The sequence below is a fragment of the Nylanderia fulva genome, unplaced genomic scaffold, assembly GCF_048542155.1.
Source record: "Nylanderia fulva isolate GAGA-0341 unplaced genomic scaffold, ASM4854215v1 Scaffold16, whole genome shotgun sequence".
Taxonomy (NCBI): domain Eukaryota; kingdom Metazoa; phylum Arthropoda; class Insecta; order Hymenoptera; family Formicidae; genus Nylanderia; species Nylanderia fulva.
The window spans coordinates 1,889,489-1,905,664 of NW_028189835.1; the positions used below are offsets into that span (position 1 = coordinate 1,889,489).

A 16,176-nucleotide genomic window follows, 5' to 3' on the forward strand; every position below is an offset into this window, starting at 1 on the left:
ATTATTATAGACGAGAAATGTAATAGGTCATGATATTTTCATTAAAGGCGTTAAAATGGAATTTGAACGCTTGATATATTTAACAGGTGCAAAGCGAGCAAACAACTGGAGGACCCGGCATTAACCGCGGCGGCGGCGGCGGCAGTCGCCGAAGCCGAGGCTGAGGAACGAGCACTCGCCGTCGCTCTCGAAGCAATCGCCAGGTTACCACCTAGGCCAGGTCGCGGTCCAAGAAGGTCGTTATGCGTCGAGGTAGTCTATAATAGCCTAAATATATGCTCTCTCTCTCTCTACTAAGTAAAGCTAGTGCAGGGTGTTCTCCAGACCTCACTTGACTTTTTCAGATTTTCCAAGACCAGAAATTTATTTTTTCCCTGACCTTTTAGTATTTTTTCCAAATATATAATTTGCATATATTTATATGATAAATCAGTTAAATGTTTATGAGATTTATGAAATTCTTGAGATATTTTTGCCAACAATAAAAAGATTTATTCGGAAGTTAAAAAAAAATTTTAATCAATTATGCAATTTATATTATGTACGATAATCGAAACAAACGTGTCATTAAAAACTATTTAAATGATCACCTTTTTTATTTATATTGTATCAAATTTTTTAGTTTTGTCTCTATCTTTCTCAAACACATTGAAATAAAATAACACGACGATGAAAACATAAATTAACGAACACGCTATAGATGAATCGATTTTTAACAACGCAGAAAATTAGCGCGCTGGGAATCAAGAAAAAGTTTATATTTATTTAATAAAAAATTTCAAATTGAGACAAATATAGAATAATGTGAAAAAATCTAGATAAATAGTAAAATTTCCTGACTTTTTCACTGACAATTCCAGTTTTATAAAATTCCCCTACAATGCCCGGTTTTCCAGATTTCCCTGACCGCTAGGCACCAAACGAAATAAATATCTCTCTTACAGAATATAATAAATAAAATAAATTAATAATAAACTATAAATAATATTTCTCATACATATCTCTCTTTCTCTCTCTCTCTCTCTCTCTGTCCCTATCTAAAATTCGATATTCTTAAAATTTATTTGTAATTTCCTGATAATTTATTAATTTTTTAATTTTAATTTTTTATTTACTTTTTTTTGTTAAGCACCGGATAGTAAATAGAACTATGTTTAAACCAGATGAACCAGCCTCATTCACCCGTGGTGGCGCCTCGCTTTGCCTCGGTCGGAGGTGGATACGACGCCCTGCTGGCACCGCCAATCAGGCAACCGAGGTTGGCTCCCCCTGTCGATCACAGAAGATGTAGCTCGGTCACCTGTAGCAGCACTGGAAGTAGTTATCTGGAACGAAGGGGTTCAGCCATGGTGATGCCGTGCCTTCCGCCACCTCCATCCTTCCCGCGTCACGCAGCCTATGATGAGCCATGGGACTTATATTACCCCATCGATATCCAGGTAGACTTGACATTCGCGATCGCGATTCTTTTAATTGGAAAATAAATTGCATTCCTCGTCTGCTCTCTTGGCCTACTCTATAATTATTTTTCTTCAAAACTTGCCAATAACATAGATAATTCAATTACCTATTATCCTTATATTTTTTTCAATTTTTTTAAAGACTAAAAAATCCCCTTCTTAAGGAGACATAAATATTAAATTAAAGCTAATTTTTTACTAATTATAAATATATATATTTTTATGATGTAATCATAAAAATATTGTTTTCAATAAAGGGACTTTTAAAGTCCATTTCGAGCATCATTCTTTACTATGATTTTCTCGATAATTTTTTCAATTTTTTTAAAGACTGAAAAATCCCCTTCTGAAGGAGACATAAATATTAAATTAAAGCTAATTTTTCACTAATTATAAATATATATATTTTTATGATGTAATCATAAAAATATTGTTTTCAATAAAGGGACTTTTAAAGTCCATTTCTTTTCAATTTTTTTAAAGACTAAAAAATCCCCTTCTGAAGGAGACATAAATATTAAATTAAAGCTAATTTTTCACTAATTATAAATATATATATTTTTATGATGTAATCATAAAAATATTGTTTTCAATAAAGGGACTTTTAAAGTCCATTTCGAGCATCATTCTTTACTATGATTTTTCTCGATAATTTTTTCAATTTTTTAAAGACTAAAAAATCCCCTTCTTAAGGAGACATAAATATAATTAAAGCTAATTTTTTACTAATTATAAATATATATATTTTTATAATGTAATCATAAAAATATTGTTTCCAATAAAGGGACTTTTTAAAGTCCATTTCGAGCATCATTTTTTACTATGATTTTTCTCGATAATTTTTTCAATTTTTTTAAAGACTAAAAAATCCCCTTCTTAAGAAAACATAAATATTAAATTAAAGCTAGTTTTTCACTAATTATAAATATATATATTTTTATAATGTAATCATAAAAATATTGTTTCCAATAAAGGGATTTTTAAAGTCCATTTCGAGCATCATTCTTTACTATGATTTTCTCAATAATTTTTTCAATTTTTTTAAAGACTAAAAAATCCTCTTCTGAAGGAGACATAAATATTAAATTGAAGCTAATTTTTTACTAATTATAAATATATATATTTTTATAATGTAATCATAAAAATATTGTTTTCAATAAAGGGACTTTTAAAGTCCATTTCGAACATCATTCTTTACTATGATTTTCTCGATAAACCTAAGCTCAGTTAAATCGTTAAGATATCCGTTCGCGTAGGAAATTTATTTTCGACGAAGTTGAAATTTATCTTCCGTTATGATCAGGTAATACAGCCAACTCCGGATTTATCGCCGTGCGGTAGCGAGGTCGGTCTATACGCCGGTGCGGTCGGCAACCTTATGGCTGGGTCGTCGGGCAGACGGGCGCCTTTGGCGTCGATGGGCAGCGTGGACCCGCCCGAACCGGACTCCAGGTCGTTCGGCTCCGATTCTGTGTTCCTTAAGGACGAGGACGAGGAGCACTGCATCGACACCGAGGACGAGGTCTCGGGCTTCTCCACGGACTCGGACGCGCCCGGGCCGAGTTGTCGGCGTTTCCTACGGGTGCCTTCTAGGAAAAAACGAACCCTCGACAAGTGGGATGGATGCACGGGCTGCGTGCCCAGACGACGGACCGGTAGCAAACCCTGCCAAGAGTGCTTGACCATCAGTGCCGCCGTCGAAACTTCCAGGTGAATTCCCTCGCTTGCGGATTTTCGAACGGAGAGAGAAAGAATTTCAATTTCAACGCGCTATAGAAAGAATCAGACGCGCGAACGGCGATGTGTCAATTTCAAGGAAAATTCATTTTTTTTTATTCAAACTGATTGGTTGTGCACACAATACAAAGTTTTCTTGATTCGGTCCTGATAAGTAATTAAGTTTAAAAAATCTTCACAATTAATTGTTGATCGCCAGTGATAAAATTTTCACAAATAATAAGATGCAATTTAATTCGACCAAAAACATTTGACAGTAGCTAATTGTCGATTGACAGATTGTCGATATGACAAAAAGACCACAATGTCGAAACGTAGTGTGTACTTATTTTCAATAAATGAATAGCCAGTTTTTGGTCGAATTAAATTGCATCTTATTAATTAAATTTAATCTCAATTTGAGATTTTTATTTTATTAAACTCCTTTGATCTTTCTGATTTTTTTTCGCCTACATTCTCCTAGGGGTGAGTTTGTTAAAATAAAAATTTTGCATTGAGATTTAATTTAATTACTTCGTATAGAGTCAAGAAAAATGTGTAGTTTGTACATAACTAATCAGTTTCAAGGAAAATTAATTTTTCAAAATAAGAAGTTTTCCTTGAAACTGATGCACTACTACAGATGAATTCGCTCACTTGCGGATTTTTGAACGGAGAGAGAAAGAATATAAATTTCAATGGGCTAGAAAGAATTAGACGCGCAAACAGTTATGTGTCAATTTCAAGGAAAATTCATTTTTTTATTCAAACTGATTGGTTGTGCACGCAATACAAATTTTTCTTTATTCGATCCTAATTAAATTAAATCTCAAATTGAAATTTTTATTTTATTAAACTCCTTTGATCTTCCTGATTTTTTTTCGCCTACGCTTCTAGAGAAAAGTTTATTAAAATAAAAATCTCGAATTGTGAAATTTAATTTAATTACTTTGTATTGATGCCAAGAAAAATTTGTGCTCTCTGCATAACTAATCAGTTTCAACGAAAATTAATTTTTCAAAATAAAAAGTTTTCCTTGAAACTGATGCACTACTATCCGCGTTAAAATTTAAATTTGTAATTTCACATTGAGTCTTATACTATAATTTTTAAGGGAGATATTTTTTTGTATAGAATCATCGTACATATATTCACGCAAAAAACTATAATTAAACTTTGCTATCGTAATTAATAATAACGGACTCATGTATAATAATGATCAATAATCACGGGTCTTTCGATCAGTTTTAATTTCTATCTAGCTACAATAATTATATTCTTTTCCTTCCTTTTTTAGTAATTTAAATATCAAATAAACCTTTTTCGTTTTTATTAATAATTCGAAGAGAATGTTTCGATCTATTCTAGCTTTAATTATATTATCTTCTCTCTTGTTTCGCAATTTCACAAAGAGCCTTCTTCATTTTTTTTCACTAATCAATAAACTTTGTATAACAGGTCGCAACCAGCCTCGACGACCAGTAGCAGTCAGAGTAGCGTGGAATCTCCACCGTGTTCACCGCCGATCGAGCTAAAGCATAGACCACCACCAGCGCCATTGTCATCAATCCCGCCAATATGGTCCCAAGAAACGCTCTTTTAGGACGCGTTTTTCATAGTGAGCAATGTCCTTCGACCTGTTTTTACCGGAGCTAAATGCAGAATGTCGATATTCGAGGAAATCATTTGCCCGAAAACGTGAGCCTTAACGCTTCATCCGATTCGCCCTACATATATTATAGTAATCTCTCTCTTCGATTCTTTCATCGTCATTAAATGATATTTTAATACGGTGGAATCCATCAAACTGTAACGCAACCGATCGTCGATATTAAATTGTTAGCAAAATTTCTGATGGCAAAATTCAAAACAAGCACTACGCTATTAGATATTATAAGAGAAGAAAAAATCAACGAAGAGGAAGCAAGAGAGGAACATGGGACACGTGGAAGAACGACGGGAAGTATTTTCGCTCGCGGAGAAATATCGGAGATTTTCGATATTACGGCGAGACGAGACTCGTATCCGGAACCGGAGCAAACCCATCTTGAGGCGTTCGGGATCGAAACGAATTTCACGTCGACTGTATAGTCGACTCTTCGTGGCAAATAGTCGGGACAGATTATTCGCCGGTTTCCGAAGAAACGCGCCCGCAGCGAGAAGACGCTCGCAAAGCTCTACCCGAGATTTTACTATCTGTCGACGTATCTCTCAGAAACGTCTGTCTACTTTCCAAGACAAGTTGACAGACAATTGCGTACAATCAGATTGATCTGAAATGTCAATTTAATTACACGGCACAGATTTATATCTGCAATCGTATAATACTTGATCGCGATCTTATTTGCTCGGGAAGAAGATCAGATGGTATTTTATTATTTTCCTCAACCATCAAGCATTACTTTGAGACACACGTCGGCGCACATTCGTGATCCATTTAACAACGAAAGCAAGCAAATGCACTTCCTCACTTGGACATTCCAATTGGCGTCCGCGAACGCCGATCGAGAGAAATCGCAACACAGAAAAAACAGTATCCTTGAAAGAATGCAAATATGCTTTGAATCAAGTATATTTTATCCTGATAATAGCGTCAAATATAAATAATTTTGGATAAAGGATAATTTATCCTTAAAACAAAGTGCAAAATATTCTTGGTTGGAGCTGAAATTTATTTATAAATATTGCAAGGACAAGTGACAAGTGAGCATCGGATATAAGCGGTACTTTCAAGTATATATAATAATTCTTAGTTCAAATGTGACTAAGTTTGTTTTTACCATATGCGATTTTTAAAACAAGAATATATCTTAAGGATAAAATATACTTTACACAAACTTATTTATTATTAAGGCAAACAAAAATTTGTGATTACAAAGAGCATTCTATGCTTAAATCAATCAAGAATAAAAATATACTTGAATCAAGGATTCCTTTTTTTCTGTGAAGATTTCATATCTGGGATTCAGGGGAAACGCAGGGTGATCTATATACATATATCGCACAAAAGGAAAAAAATCCGAGAAACGAGCGGAGAAACTCGGTGTTCCAATCGACCAGGGTGGCAGCGCGCGAAACTCAGGAGAACTGTTTAGAGGGAACCGCGACGAGGGAGATTGACGGATGTCGTGGAGGGAGATAGGCAATTATTTTTATACAAGCGCGACGATAATCAAGCTCGTTTGGAAACTGGATCGTGATGCTTCTCGCGGAAACAATAAAACAACACGCGCAACACTCGATTGTATTACAACATCGGTGTAACTTGTAACATGTGTGATTGTCAACGACGCGAGAGAGGCAACGAAGAAAAGGGAAGCGAGAGAAAGAAGGGAGAAGCGGCATCTCTTTTTCCGGATTCCGGACCGTTTCGAACCGTCGAATCAGGATTCTTCATCGAGAACCGATTCGCCGGTTTTTCGGATCCAACCCGTTTTTCTTTAAACGCGAGGAGAACAAAACGTATTTCTATTTCGTGTAATCTTGTAAGCTCTGTAAGGTTTGGGTGTACGTGTACGTGTCTATAACCCTCTTGCGTACGATAGATAAACATCGTGCTCGATGGAGGGGAACCGGAAACAGGACGATTAATCGAGGTTTCTTTCGCGAGTTGTTTTTATTTTATTTTATTTATCAGTCAACTCCGCGAGAAGCTTTTTTAACAAATTTCTATCAAGTCAGAATATCGATCGATTGGATATTTCGCAGAAATACTCCGTAATCAAGCCTGTAACATGTCGAACCTTTAGTGATAAAATTCACTTTGAGGAAAAAAATTACAGAAAATTGTTTCCGTTCTTCGCACCCGTCAATTCAGTGATATTAGCTCGCGAGAAGCTCGCTCGAGTGTAGAAAATCGAATTTAAAGAAAACAAAAAATTAAGAAAGAAAGAGAGAGAGAGAGAGATACAGTAAAAAGCGAGACGTCTTTATCGTTGACGAGAATAATTTATATGCGTCGCGCGTCTATTTTCGGTATAAAAGAATGTAGTTTAATCCGAGAGGGAGTTCGTACCTCTCTTCTATCTCTACATTTTGAGGACTTTACCGCGAGAAGCTAATATCACTACCGGCGAACCCCCTCCAGGCACATGACGAGATAAATGAATAAAAATAAGAGAGCAGAAAAAAAACATGCAATTTACATAAAAGCAAAAACAAGCGCGTAAGGACTATCTACCGTTGTTCTAGCCAGGAGTTTGTACAGTAGACAAATAAGAAACGAACAACCGACAAGTTATTATAATAAAATGAGAATAAAATGAAAAGAGAGAAAAAAAAAATATATATATATATGTATATATATATATATATTTATATATATATATATATATATATATATATATATATATATATATAATGTAACGCGGCGCCGACGCACGCAGTGCTCTGCGAACGTTACCTTTAGATAGGTGTACATATACGATCGTGCGTTTTATGACGGCGAAAAAAAAGCCCCTTCCCCGATTGACAGAAAACCGGCGGAAAACGAGACTCTAAAGACGTCGTCTATACGCGAGGAAGAGACTTTATATTATATTGGCTGCGTTCCAAACTTTGCCCCCCTTTTCCACCCCGGATGGTACGAATCCAACAAACCGCTAACGCAAGAAATACCGAGAGAATGTATATTCGGGCGACTACAAGACACCCGTGTAATTCCCTTTAGTAATTTATATACGGCTATCCGTTATTCTCGATCATTAAGCGAAAACGTCAACCTTTTGCGGACCTAAGAGATTACAAGAAAGTTTCTTGGATACAAAGAAAGAGAGAGAGAGGTGTCCAAACTTTCAGGGATACACATACGATTGATAAAAGTTTCATGATAATTATAGGGGGAAAAATCCCTAATTGGATACCGTATGCCTTATTGAATCATTGTTATATATATGTATAAAAAGCTCTCAATAATTCGCTTGCGATTTAAGTGACGGGGGTTAAGTTTTCGTGAACGCAGCTGTAGGAAAAAAAATAAAAAAACAGAATTATTAACGCGGAAGAGGTGCGCTCTGTTGCACGTCAATACACTGATGAATTTAATTGCAATGTTTAAAATTGTCAAATTTTTTTAATTTTGAATCTTTAAAATTTTTCAATAATTTTCCATTTTGACATTTTCGTTTTCTTCTGAAATGATACAATTATTAGACGAAATATCTATATAATATTTATTAAAACCACTCGAGAATCTTTCAAGAAAGATCGCAAGAAATCTGACGCGTAATCAGCTGATAGTTGTCAAATAGCACATCGACACGCCGACAAATTTAATTCCGATCTTTAAAATTGTCAAACTTTTAAATTTTGTATCTTTAAAATATTTCAACAAGTTTCTATTTTGACATTTTTGTTTCTTTTTAAAATGACACAATTGTTAGACAAAAAATATCTATTTGAAACCACTCGAGAATCTTTCAAGAAAGAACGCAAGAAATCTGACACGTAATCAGCTGATAGTTGTCAAATAGCACGTCGACAAATTTAATTCCGATCTTTAAACTTGTCAAACTTTTAAATTTTGTATTTTTAAAATATTTCAACAAGTTTCTATTTCGACATTTTTGTTTCTTTCTAAAATGACACAATTGTTAGACAAAAAATATCTATTTGAAACCACTCGAGAATCTTTCAAGAAAGAACGCAAGAAATCTGACACGTAATCAGCTGATAGTTGTCAAATAGCACGTCGACAAATTTAATTCCGATCTTTAAACTTGTCAAACTTTTAAATTTTGTATTTTTAAAATATTTCAACAAGTTTCTATTTCGACATTTTTGTTTCTTTCTAAAATGACACAATTGTTAGACAAAAAATATCTATTTGAAACCACTCGAGAATCTTTTAAGAAAGAACGCAAGAAATCTGACGCGTAATCAGCTGATAGTTGTCAAATAGCACGTCGACACGCCGACAAATTTAATTCCGATCTTTAAAATTGTCAAACTTTTAAATTTTGTATCTTTAAAATATTTCAACAATTTTCTATTTCGACATTTTTGTTTCTTTCTAAAATGACACAATTGTTAGACAAAAAATATCTATTTGAAACCACTCGAGAATCTCTCAAAAAAAACGCAAGAAATCTGACGCGTAATCAGCTGATAGTTGTCAAATAGCGAAGCTAATTTTTGCGCGATGATTCCTCAATTATGAAATGTATAAACTCCCTATCTTTTCGTTCTTATTAGGCTTTCAACGACAGGGATCGAAATTCTCAATGATAAATAACGTGCAACATGTCGCTCCAGTAGTCGCGCGAGACAAGGAGCTTGAAAACTTCGCGAGTGCTGCCGAATTGCCAAAAAAAAATGTAACAATCAAACAGTGTCTAGTTGAAGTATAAGACGCAAAAGGAGAAGCACGAATACATGGATAACGAATGCATGCGGATATAATAAATAAATGCGCGAATGAGAATGCGTGGATGTGCGTGCGCGAGCGCGAGTAGTTTAGCGCGACTTTAGGCAGACGGAACGTTATATAAAATAAAATGCGTGTGTATATGTACATAAAAACAAACAAAAAAAAAAAGAAAAAGTGAGAGGGGCGGGGCGAGTATGCGGGAGACTTTTTAGAGACTGTACACGGAGTTTGTGTGTATATCGATTGATTTTTAGCGTCTACTACAACGTTCGTACAACCACGTGAACCTTCTCTCGGTGCCTTTCTGCCGCACTTCATCCATCGTCGTTTAGAAAGATATATATATACACTCTCTTCTATGACTATCCTCTCTCATCTCACAGCCACTCTTTCCCTTCACACATCTCTCTTCCCTCTCGTATATATTGACTCCTTCTCAGGAGTGTTTCCGCGCGACGTCGCCAGGAATCTGATCGTTCTAAAAGTTTGCGCGCGTTTTCTCCTCTCTTTTCCGATTCGATTTTATCTCCGTAGCTGAGATGTTTGAAATCATTTTTTTACGAAACGAAAAGCGAAGGAAAAGTAGAAAATAATGACAGATAAAAGCACATTGCAATAGATAAAAAAAGATGTAATTATAACATCGTAATAATACAAGAATTATCGTCAAATTATTCGTTCTATTTAAATTTCAAGATTCGCTTAAAGCTTTTTAATCTTATTTATTAATGAAACTAAAATTGTCTCTCAGCTACTTTGATATTCGCGAAATGTCGGGACAAATAATTATATCTTAATCGATCGTCTCGGTTCAATAATAGCGCTTTGTTCGAAAACAGTATTATTAGCCTGTGTATTTTTGAAAATTAAGATAGAAAAAAGGAAGAACCGCAAAATGGTGCGGTCGCACGGAACCTCTCTCATATTAATGATTATAGACCTTCGTACTTTTATATAATTTTTCTACTCTTTGACATTAGATACTTTAAGAGTAAGGAGCCGTTACTAGAACTCGCGCCTAGACTCACTAAGCACTTCTATACATATGACTGTGCAATCTTCTCTCAACTCGGATTCCTCATTTCAGAATATCACATTCTCTTCCCGTTGATTGATACTAACAGAGACGTTCATCGTTAAAAGTAATAATTATTATAAAATTATCTCTTTAGAGTATTAAAAATATTATTTAAGTTTCTCGAGTGTACATAATTAATTCAGATAGCGTTATTTAGGAAGAAATTATATTATTGCTATGATCTCGTCGCGTTATATCAATCAACAGCAACTCTTTTTCATTGATTCTCGATATTTCTTTCGTTAGATCCACTTATTATATTTATTGTGCCAAAGTAAAAATTTACATAAGTTGGCAAAGACTTTTCTTTAATTAATATCTTGTTTTATATAGATATATTTTAAAAATTACTTTTGATGAACTTAATAAGTGGAAATTGATATCAATTTTATATATATATATTTTTTTATCAGTAAATATATTTTCTTCCTATAAACTTATAAAACGCGTTTGGGTTAATTCTAAATAATGTGATAATATAGAGACGTCACAAAACTGAATATTGATAAATATCATTTCAAATAATTTTCTAATATACGACTGACAAAATTTTTAATATATACCGGGTGAATCATTATACATAGATATATGTATAAAGTTAATTACTATATAATGTTCTCTTAAAATACAGAACAACTTTTTTACTATTCATTTTCATTTAAAGCTAAGAAAAGCTCTAGAAAAAATTTAATATGAATCAACGAGTGATGAGTCACCCTGTATGTAAATACCCTGGATAATATAAATTAAAGCTTTGGCAATTCTTTCATCTTTTGTGTAAAAGAAAGATATTTCTCCTTGCTATGCGTTCTACTGTTTATATTTTATATATGTATGTACTTGAAAATTTATATTTCTTTATATATTATAGATTTCCTTAAATGATTATGTTTAAACTTGCTCAGATACGTCTTCTTTTGCAATTCTTTAGCAAAACACTTATTAGTCTGGCCTCAAGTTTTTCATTTCATTCCTTCCAAAAAAATATGCTCTATCTATATTATTAAAAACAAAACTATCATTGCGACTCGCGTGTCTGATTACGTTTAAGCGCTCATTACTCTCACATAGGTGCATAAGATGCACGTTTGTAACGCTAATTTAACCATAATTTTAAAATGATAAAAAGGCATTTTTATAATTGTCGTAAATTTATTATTAAAAAAATTATTTAATATTTTTCACATAATCAGAAAGAAATATTTTTATCGGTTCTCAATATTAAGAATATAAATATGATGTTTTTTAAATCGGCCAACAGAACCAAAGCACGAAAAATTAATTATTCGGAACTGTATCTCTTGGTTTGAGATCACTAAGTTCCATATATAAATTAATCTCGAAACTTACATATGAAGAAATAAGCGCGAAAAATATAGATCCGAAAAGTCGCTGAAGCGAGAATCGAACCGGCTCTGTTGGCCGATTTAAAAAACATCATATTTATATTTTTTACATAACATTATACGCTATGTGATATTGTGGAATCTTTCGGAAAATTACAAAAACTACAAAAAAGATTACTTATATTTTCTTTAAATCAAACTCAAAATTCCTAACTGTGTAAACTTACTGTGGAAAATATTATTGTAATAATACGTGTTAAATTTAATCTATCAATTCTATACATGAAAGAATTCATGTATTTTAATTTGCTAATTAAATCTAAATAATTAAAATGAGAAAACATAAAGACGTAACGACATTCGTCGCTTTTGAGTACCGTTGGCTTGAATTATAAGATTAGCGAAAAGCAAACGTGCGGGATGTGCACCTCGTCTTTCAAGAAACAAAAAAAAATTGATTTAAATCACCCTAATCTAAAACTCAAGAAGGGTCCCTCAGAAGCCGCAATTCTGAAATTCAGTGATGTGAGAATCCGTGCGAACGTGTCGAGATAATAATGAGAGTGTTAGATAAGCCCATTAATTGCATTATCGTAGAAACAAAGGGAAGGAACAAAAACCGACAACTCTCGACGGAAATTTAGCTCGCGATAAACTAAACGCAGGCGCAGTCGTTAAGTGTTCCGTTTTGTAAATAGTTCCATTGCGAACCACCACCACCACTATTATTAGTTGCGAGAAAACGTGACGTGAGCTTGACGGGGGTGCGAGAAAACGCGAGACAAATGATAACGAAAAACCAGCGTGCAGCAACGGCCTCAAAAACGGTACAGAGATATATATATTTCGTCGACCGACACGACGGGATGTGTTTGGTACAATTTGGCACGAGTGACGACTCCGAAGGTAGACATAAACGTTGCATTACGTTTCTACCGCGATATTTTCTTTTAAATCATATTTATACAATAATTTTTCATCATTTTTAAAAGCACGAAGCATTTTAATTATACGACAAAATATCACGATATTAAATATTTAATTATACGACAAACATAAAATTTAATTCAATTATTTTCCCTACAAGAACAGATCAAAAATAGATCAAAGCTAAAAGCGTAATTTAATATATTACGTATTTTAATAACGTTTTGAATACATAGTTATTATTAAAATTTGGAAAATATCGTGCACAATTTTATTGTTTAAAACGTCTGTAGAAATAATAATATCAATGAAAATATTGTGAAATAAATTATCATATATAATAATAAGATTTGATTTTTCCATTTCGAAAGAATTCAATTATTATGCATTTATCTGTTTGCGTCTATGTATTTTCTCATATATGACTATACAGGGGCCTATTTTTGTGCAAGAGAAATGTTTAAACGTATGTATATATATCTTAATAAATATAAAATATATGTATATATTCATCTCTCTTTCAAAAAAAGCAAATACAAAAAAATATTCTAAAATTAAAAATACAACTCTCTCACTTTCACTCGAAAATATTTAACAATTATTATTCCAATAAGAGATATACAACTGTAAGATATTTACAAGATATATTTTCCCAAAAAAAGTATTTTTTAAGGGTGTAGTAGAAACACATATACATACATGTGTATATTTATATGTATATGTATATTAATAGGAAAGTGATAGAATTAAAAGAAAACTTAACGGCGTTGATAAAGCAATCGACGCGTAATATGTTAACTGCCACAACACACGGTAATTTATAGACTTTATAGAAGGATGTATGTATTGTATATATATATATTTTATTGCCGGGTATCATAAAAAAGTTAAAACTATGATGCATAATACGCGAGAATTGTCGATGTCTTACAACTAAAAATAGAAATTGGAGAATTATATGGCTAATAAAAATTCTATCAAATATCGATATTATAATTTATTTAAATAAAAAAAAATGTTTGTCTTTATCTTTTGCGATATTTTTAACTCAGCTCTGTCAAACATCTTATCTGTGCGCAAGATTATGTTAATAATTTGTTGGAGTTTTGACTTCTCTCATTTTTTTCTTTTATTAGAATGCTATCTGCTACCATTATCGAATCGAACGTCACTCAATCGAGCCAGTTGCAAAGACCAGTTAGGGAAAACAGATAGAATCAACATGATGGTGAATTTATGTTCGACAAACAACGCTAACCCCTATTGTCGGTCGCCGGAATAAAAAAAAAATAACCCGAAAGCCGAACGTTCTGTTCGACGTCGATGGCTCTTTTTTTACCCGAGATCGATCAAAAATCCACCTGACTGCCGATCAGCACGCGATCGATCGATCGATATCGAATAGAGCGTTTATCGGGCAGCGTAATACAATAAGTTAAAAATGTTATCCAAAGTGTTAAAGAAGAAAAACCAGCAAAGGCGATGGAAATAGTGACATACACGCTTACAAATACACGTGGTTACATCCACACAAATAGGTATATACACACACATACACACATACACGTACAAGATGTTAATAAATTGGAGAATAAATGTTACGAGTATATTTCAAAATTTCTATTGTCCCTTTAAACCATCCTGTCGATATCATTCAACGATGAATGAGAAACAAAAATTTCACTACTTGATCAATTTTCAAAAATAAAACCTTGTAATATTTTTAGTTAATTATTTAATAAATTAATATCGTGTGCGCCATATCATTATTATTTTTAAAATGTCACGTTATATGTAAATTAGCATAAACAATATTATAAATATCTAAATGTTTTATTCAATATCCTAGCAAAGATATTTATTGATATACAGCGAAATAAATGCGATGTCTTGTATTTCGCGAAACATTCAAGATTGTTTCGTCACAAGAAACGTGGATTCAAAATTTCCTAATTTCTACAATTCTAATTTTTCCGTTACAATCTATAATCTATAATCTACAATCCAAACAATCTCTAAATCTACATTTTTACATTCTCATCTTTACAAATGTTAGTAATAAAATAAATTTTATCAAGCACTCACTAATTGATGAGCAACGAGCAACGGCGGAATTGACTGCGAGATATTTTGATCTGTAACATATAAATAATAAAAATTATAACACTATGATAATTAATTTTTTAAATAATAATTATTATAATTAGATTTTGTTTTTTCCATTCGTGCAATAATAAAAGATATAATTAAATAATTTTATACAGTTTGATTTACTACGACTAAGAAATTTTATTTAATTTATTGCAATTAATAAATAAATAATAAATACTCACTCTTAGGATGCTTTGCCGGCGCCCGATGCTTTTCCCAAGCCTCCTCCTTCTCTCTAATTTTGCCGGTATCGTCAACTATGTTAATCTATAACACATAAATACATAATAAAAATTATTTTAGCGTTCAAGATAACTATTTTTTCAAACAATAATTATTGTATTAAATTTTAATTTCTTGCATACGTACAATAATAAAAAAATCTAATTAAATAATTTTATAAAGTTTAATTTAATAAATTAAATTTTAATTTAATGCTATTAATAAATAATAATAAATACTCACTCTTATAGAATTGCTTCGCCTAAGCCCCAAATGCCCAGACCTCTTTCTCCTCTTTTAATTTGTTATCGTCAGCTACATTGATCTGTAATATATAAATACAATAAAAATTATAGTAGAGCGCCCTGACATAATTTTTCAAACGATTATTATTATATTAGATTTTATTTTCCATATCTACAATAATAAGAAAATTATTAAATAATTAAATATAAATAATTAAATATAAATTAAATACAACTACAAAATTAAATTTGAATTTAATACACATAATAAATAAGTAATAAATACTTACTCTAGGATCTTAGTGACGTTCAATGCCTTTAATTCTCTCTTTCTTAATATCGGTGTCATCAATTATATATGTTGACCTGTGACATACAAAGTAAATTGTAACAATGCTCAAATAATTTAATATTTTAGAAAATCATTATTGTACGCAGTGAATTTTATATTTGATTTGTATAATAATAAAATAAATATATAATTAAATAATTTTATAAATTAAATAAATTTTTTTTAATTTAAAATCTTTATAAGATTTTTATAAAAAAATATTTTCCAAATTTTTTATATATATAAATTATTTAAATAAACGAATTAAATTATTTCTCGTATTAAAATTTTCCGTTTATTGAATTTGTACAAATTATAATAAATAAAAATAAT

General features: G+C 32.1%; 1 protein-coding gene across 1 annotated transcript in view; it reads left to right on the forward strand.

Moving 5' to 3' along the window:
* The window catches only part of LOC114940402 (uncharacterized), a 93,897-nt gene extending 79,402 nt beyond the window's left edge, over positions 1-14,495 (forward strand). The window contains exons 4-7 of the mRNA XM_029315072.2: positions 87-252; positions 1,164-1,439; positions 2,764-3,170; positions 4,635-14,495. Of these exons, the coding sequence (XP_029170905.1) occupies positions 87-252; positions 1,164-1,439; positions 2,764-3,170; positions 4,635-4,779 (994 nt within the window). The 3' untranslated portion in view covers positions 4,780-14,495. The remainder of the gene's footprint in view (positions 1-86; positions 253-1,163; positions 1,440-2,763; positions 3,171-4,634) is intronic.
* Positions 14,496-16,176: the final 1,681 nt, after the last annotated feature.